The sequence below is a fragment of the Rhagoletis pomonella genome, unplaced genomic scaffold, assembly GCF_013731165.1.
Source record: "Rhagoletis pomonella isolate Grant_MI unplaced genomic scaffold, Rhpom_1.0 Rhpom_scaffold_00003, whole genome shotgun sequence".
Taxonomy (NCBI): domain Eukaryota; kingdom Metazoa; phylum Arthropoda; class Insecta; order Diptera; family Tephritidae; genus Rhagoletis; species Rhagoletis pomonella.
The window spans coordinates 25,297,201-25,304,429 of NW_023458557.1; the positions used below are offsets into that span (position 1 = coordinate 25,297,201).

General features: G+C 40.2%; 1 protein-coding gene across 1 annotated transcript; it reads right to left on the reverse strand.

Moving 5' to 3' along the window:
• Positions 1-1,043: 1,043 nt before the first annotated feature.
• On the reverse strand, positions 1,044-2,826 carry LOC118736125 (uncharacterized protein K02A2.6-like). Its single transcript, XM_036466224.1, has 3 exons — positions 2,347-2,826; positions 2,156-2,278; positions 1,044-1,157 (listed from the first exon to the last, which is right to left on the reverse strand). The coding sequence occupies exons 1-3, from the start codon at positions 2,824-2,826 to the stop codon at positions 1,044-1,046; spliced, it is 717 nt and encodes a 238-aa protein (XP_036322117.1).
• Between the last annotated feature and the right edge of the window lie 4,403 nt (positions 2,827-7,229).

Here is a 7,229-nt window from a genome sequence, read left to right on the forward strand (position 1 = left end):
TTTTTTTCTGAGCTATTTGAGTTTTTAATAGAGTATGAACGTTTTGTTGTATGTGGTGATTTCAATGTTAATCTGTTGTTAAACGACTCATATGCCAACAAGCTACTTGACTGTTACTACAGTTATAAGACAAGCTAAGCGGTTTATTGTAGGTCCAAGCTGAACCCTTCAGTGCCTTCCAAAGATCTATGGCGCAATTTAAAACATCTTAATGTGCATGGAAAACTTAAGACTGAGTGTAATATCGATCCAAACGTGCTTAATGCCTATTTTAGTAGTGCTAGTAAAAGCTGTGATGTCCTGTAGTTAATAATTTAAATAGCAATTTTACACTAAAGGAAACGTTTCAATTTAACGGAGTGACTGAATTTGAAGTTATGAAATCCATTATGAGCATCAAATCTAATGCTGTTGGCGAGGATGGGATATCCCTGCAGTTTGTCAAACTTGTGCTGCCATTTATTCTAGGAACTCTCACACATATCGTTTATCACTGTTTTCCAACGGAATGGAAAAAAGCGGTTATTATTCCTGTCGCCAAAAAGAATATTGCCACAAAACCCAGTGATTATAGGCCAATAAGCATTTTGTCAATATTTTCGAAAGTGTGCGAGTCTATGATGGCAGCGCAAATTTCCCACTTTGTCCAAGGAAATAACCTTTTATCCCCATTGCAATCAGGATTTAAACCCAAGCATAGCTGTTCTACGGCTATGCTAAAAATACTTGACGACATAAGAATACAGTTTGACAACGGTGACTTAACCCTTCTTTGTCTCCTTGATTTTTCTAAGGCATTTGACTTAGTAAATCACGACCTACTTTGTGCAAAGCTCAAATATTACTTTGGTTTTTCTGAAAGCTCTGTTAAACTTATGACTAGCTACCTCGTGGGAAGAACCCAAAAAGTGAAGTGTAAAGATATCTCCTCCAATTTTTGTGTTGTTGATTCCGGTGTTCCGCAAGGATCCGCGCTTGGTCCCCTTTGGTTTAGTCTTTTTGTTAATGATGTATGTCCATATCCATGCTTATGCTGACGACATTCAGTTGTATTTGTCTAGCCGTGTTGGTCTTGTTGAGGATATGTGTTGTAAAATAAATAGTGACTTGTCTGCAAATTTCGCAATGGGCGCGTGATAATTTTCTTCGCTTAAATGCTGAAAAGTCATATGTGTTACGTGTTAGTAATAGTGAAGTATATGTAGAAGATATTCCAAAACTTTTTGTTGTTAATAGTGTCCTTGAATTTACTAACAAAATTCGAAATTTAGGCTTCGTCGTTAATTCTAACTTGAGCTGGTCTGACCATATAAATAAAGCTGTGAGTAATGTGTATTCTGTTTTACGTAGATTGAGAGTGTCAGCGTCATTTACGCCTTTGGAGACTCGAAGAAAGCTAGCTATTCAACTCATAGTACCACACATAACGTACTCTGAGCTTGTATATAGCAAGCTTGATTCCATTTCGCATCACAAAATTGATGTTGAGTTTAATAATGTTACGCGTTATGTTTTTGGCCTCAAAAAATATGACCATATCTCCTTCTGGAGAAACAAAATTCTTGGATGCAGCATCTTTGAATATCTCGCAGCAAGAAACTGTGTATATATGTACAAACTTATTGAATTCAAAACACCGAAATACCTTTACGAAAAGTTAAAATTAACTAAGTTTTGCAGGCACACAAATCTTATAATCCCTAACTATTCCTATCTGTCTTCCTCGAGGCTGTTTTTCGTCAATACGGTGAGGCTTTGGAATTCTGTTAGTGATAGTGTTAGGTCTGCGCTGGATATGAGCAACTACGGGAGGATAATACATGAATACTTTAGTACTATGAGATAAATGTGATTGCAACTCAGCTTTTCTCTCCTCTCTCCTTATTTCTTTCTTTCTCTTTTATACTTTATTGTTGTGTAATTACTATTATTTGATGTTAAGTTTTAATATTAAATTGAAGAATGATTTATTGTACTTAAATTTAAATTTATTGTTATCTCTTTTTTGTTTTATGTTAGGGTTAAGATTCTAATTTTGTAAATTAATGTGCGCTGATGTATTATAAAAGACTGAATAGCCTTAAAAATACAACCAAAATTATTAGTTAAATAAAATAAATGTGTTAAGATACATAAAATTATGATAATAATTTACCTTTCCCATGAAAGCTTCTACTTGCTTGAGGTTGGTGGACGGTGGAAGATTTTGGACCGCTTTAACGCCCGATTCGTCCGGCAATACGCCCTGAGCACTAATTTTGCGCCCGAGGTATTCAATCTGCTCTTGCAAAAACCAACATTTTTACGTTTACACCTTATACCATTTTCGTGTAAAATGTTTAGAACTTGTTCCAAACGGCTGACATGTTTCGAAAATGTTGGCGCTGTGACAATAATATCATCGAGATAATTTCCACAACCTTCCACAGCTTGCAATAGCTGTTCGAGGTATTTTTGGAATATGGCTGGAGCACTTGCTATTCCGTAGGGCAGACGTTGGTATTGGAACAATCCAAGTGGCGTGTTAATTACCATAATTTCTTTGGAATCATCATCGAGCTCCATCTGTAGGTACGCGTCCTTCAGGTCGATTTTAGAAAAATGCTGCCCGCAACGAATTGTGTGCAAAAGACTCTCGCGCGTTGGCATTGGGTAACGCTCAATATCAATTTGGGCATTGACAGCTAATTTAAAGTCTCCACAAATTCTCAATGAGCCGTCTGATTTCGGCGCTAACACAATGGGAGAAGCCCATTTCGAAAATTTCACGGCCTTTAAAATACCGGCACTTGTGAGTCGATCAATCTCTTTTTTAAATTGTGGCATTTGAGAAAAGGGGATTTGGCGGCTTTTATAAAATCTGGGGCGCGCGTTCGGCTTTAAAAATACACATGCTCCAAAGTTTTTTATTGTACCTAGCGCAGGCTGAAAAACGTCGCAATATTTGTCACACTCCTTTTGAACCTCATTTGTTTCATTTGCACTGATACTGCATACTGCTGAATTTCAAAACCGAACACTTTAAACAAGTCGAACCCAAATAAATTATTGCCGTGTTCAACATATACATATACATATACAATTATTGGAACATTTTCTTCTTTCTTGCCGCCTTTTACTTTAACAAAAACTTCACCAATCACTCGAATTCGCTTTTGGGCAAACCCAAATAATACTCTTGAACACTTTCGCAACTCTGGGCGATTTAGCTGATTGTACGTAGTCTTATTTATTATTGAAATAGTTGCACCCGAGTTCATTTGATATAGAACAATTTTGTTTAAGATTTCCAGGTTGATATAATTTTTATAATTTTCAGTTGTTATTATCCCCGTCACGCTGTAAATCGTTTCTATCGCATCAACGTCATCACTTTGGTTTTTACGATGGTAGTCTTTATTTTTTCTTCTTTCCTTACTTTCGTTATTTTTGCTTTGTTTTGACATACATACTGGGGAAATATGACGTACCTTGTTACACTTATGGCATACAGAATTTCCAAATTTACAGTTTTCTCCTTTATGTGTATGTCCACAGTCCGAACACGATTTGAATTTTGTTTTATTATTGTCGTTGTTGTTTCTGTAGGTCTTTTTTGATTTTGTATTGACAGCGTTCACTGGACATGGTTTTTCCGGCACTTGTTCTTTTAGTGTAGCCATAGTTTTTGTTGTTGCTTCATGCTACTCCGCCATGATTAACGTCGGCAAGACTGGGCTGCAGCTTCTGCAACGCAGCAGAGTGTACAGGATCGTGCGGGTGGGTGTTAAAATTTTCTCACGTCATGCCGTATACGTAATTGTGCATACAATTTTCGGCGTAACACACGAATTGACAATCTCGCGCTAAGCCGCGCAAATCGGCTATCCATTCCCTGTATGTCTGTTGCGGCTTCATTTCGCTTTTGAAAAATTTGTAGCGTGCAGCGACTGTATGTCGCTTCGACTGGAAATGCGCAGTTAATTTGTCAGTTATTTGCTTAAATGATTGTTCTGTAACTGCGCACTACCGAAAACATTTTTTATCAACTCGAATATTTCAGTGCCAATCCAAGATAGGAAAAATAATTTTAGTTTTTCCACAGAGAGAACCGAATACGCTACAAAATGTTCATTTGACTGTTCTAAGTATGAATTCCAAGATTGTTGCTCTTTTTTAAATCTATGAAAACATGGCACTATCAATATAATCTACTTAATCTAATTTTACGCATAGTTGCATTAAAAAGTATTTTATTTTAAAGTCTTCAAAGGGTAATTTAAATTTGTATTCAATATATAACAATACGGAACACTGTTCAAAAGCTGGCCTAGTGGAAGTGGATAGTGGTCGAGGAGGCAGAAACACCTCACCGCATCATTCTTGTGGGACTCTCCCCGGAGCTGGAAAGCTGAGTGAGCATATGCTCAGTTTACTTCAGGCACAGAAAGACGGCCAGAGAATTCCGGACTGGTGCATCCTAAATCGAGTGCGCAGGTCAATAATAGCGAAAATTACCATTGCAGTGGACCCGCTATCGGCAGATACGCTAAATCACCGCGGAAACGTGATAAAATATGGCTTTGGCGTAGTAAATCTTAGAGGGAAAGCCAAACTGTCTTTACCCGTGGTAGATGATGATGCCGCCGACTACGAAAAATATAACACGTCACCGAAAACAGCAGCAACAACATGCCCGAACCTACAACGTGTGCCCAAAGCCTGCAAAAGGGCCACCACTACGTGGCAGCTCTAAAGTGCCTATTTTCAGCCGTAAATGCAAGGGAGATGCAAGGGCGGCCGAAGAAGCGGTCTTGCTTAAGGGCAACAGGGGGAAGAAGGTGGCTGCTCGCGGCCGAAAAGGCCGAAAGTAATAGCACCTCACCCCTAAACTTCCAACAACTGAGGCACGCTAAATGCCTCCAAGTGAACCCTTATCACGCCAAGGCAGCATAAGGGGTTCAAAAACGAAGGCTTAGGTGTATCCTTCATTCAGGAACACTGGATAATAAGAAGTGACGTCAAAGGCCTTTGTACAAAGTACGGTAAGATTATCTACGCCTCCAGCTGTTGCCTAAGAGCGGCGATGCTATTAAGTAACAAACTAACGTTTCTTCCTCTTTCACAGTTAATTGCAGCGGATTTCGCTGCGGTATGGGCCAAAATTCCGGCTCTAAAGGCGCTAATTGATCACTGCCGACGGAGTGGTATACCATGGATCCTCTGCTGTGATGCAAATGTCCTATTTGGGGGAGCACCATCACCAACAAAAGGGGTGAGTACCTCCTTGAGTTTATAAGTATTTATAACATAAGTGTTATAAACCGTGGTAACGAACCAACATTTAGGAACGCTATTAGAGGGGAAGTCTTAGATCTTACTCTAAGTAGTCAGAACATGGCAGCGTCTGTCACAAACTGGCGCGTCTCAGGGGTAATATCAATGTCGGACCATATACACATAGAATTCGACATTGGTCACTTTCCTGAGCATTAACTAGTGTTTAGAAATCACAGGAAAACAAACCAGGAACTCTTTCGCTTTATCATTGAAGAAGGTGGAAACAGCCAAACAGGTCAAATTACGACTGCACACGAGCTTGAAACTGAGGCTGAACAGCTTCATTCAGACTGGGAGTGGGTGTCCCAGCACGCACTTCTGGTAGAGAACAAAGCCTTGCAACTACACATACCACAGTGAAAAGAGTGCAATGGGCGGTATCTACCCTCAGCCCATACAAACCACCAGGACCAGATGGGGTCTATCGGTCAACTCCAACAAGGAAGTAACTATGTATCCCCAGCCCTCTCCAGACTATACAGACCGTCGTTCTTACTGTGTCATATTCCCAGTAGATGGCCAGAGGCTAAGGTCGTATTTTTATCAAAGGCAGGTAAACCGGAGCAGATGCCTTCATCCTACAGACCAATTAGCCTGAGCTCCTTTCTCCTGAAAGGCATGTAGAAAATCTAGGACCAACACATCAGAGAAGTCAGCCTAACAGAAAGAACACTGAATAAGAACCAATTTACCTATCAACCAGGCAAATCCACTGAGACTACCACTCACAGCCTTACGTCGAAAATCGAAAAGGATCTGGAGTCTAAGAACATAGCCCTTTGTGCCTTCATTGACATTTCAGGGGCTTTTGACAACACGTCATACAGGGCTATAAGGGATGCCCTGATATGCAAGGAAGTAAGCCCCATAATAATAAATTGGGTACTTTCTATGCTAAAAACAAGGAATATCAGGATGGAGCTGGGAGGCACGAAAGAATCTATTGCAGCCACAAGAGGTTGCCCTCAAGAGGGTGTACTCTCTCAGACGAACTTCTCTTCCAACTGAACGACCATGGCTTCGAAACACAAGGCTATACAGACGATCTGGTAATTTGCGTAAGAGGGCTGCACGGTGAACCAATTTCCAACCGCATGCAATCGCATTACGCAAAGATGGTGTGACACCAAAGGATTATCCATTAATCCTACTAAATCTACTCGGGTTCCGTTTACCCGTAGGAAAAAGTTATCCATGACAGAATTTACTCTGGGCGGCACTAGAGTGGGGCTCTCAAATGAAGAAAAATGCCTAGGGGTGTGGCTGGATAAGACACTCACCTGGAATGCACATTTGGATGCAACCGTAAACAAGGCAATGGGAGCCTTCTTCGCATGAACGCGACTTTATGGGAAGACATGGGGACTTTCCCCCAAAATTACCTGCTTGTCACTCAACATAGTTGTGTGCCAATAGTCCTACGCATCCTTGGCATGGTGGACATAAGCGACACATAGAACTGCTAGCGCAAAACTAATCAAACTAAACCGAACGGTGTGCATTGGTATAACAGGGGCTATTCGGACCTGTCCTGCTGATGCACTTAGTGCTCTTGTGCATACTGCCCTTCCCAATTCTAATAGAGAGGCACTGAGAATCCTAAATACTTCCGAATTAAAAACCAGAAACATGGCAGGTCATATGAAGGTCCTAATGAATTTCACAAATGATCCCATAATGCACATGAGGGACGCAGTAGTTCCAATACTAGTCATTTCTAGGAATTTTAAGGTATCTATCGCAGACCGAGAATCTTGGGCAGAGGAAACCTCTACAGCAAACCCGGAGATTATTTTTAGGAAAAGGACTTTTATTTTCGACTTAAAAATATCTGGCCAAGTTTGGCTGTCGAAAAAAGTAACTCTTATTTACGGTCCCTGGTATAAAATTTTTGTATGGATGCCACCCAA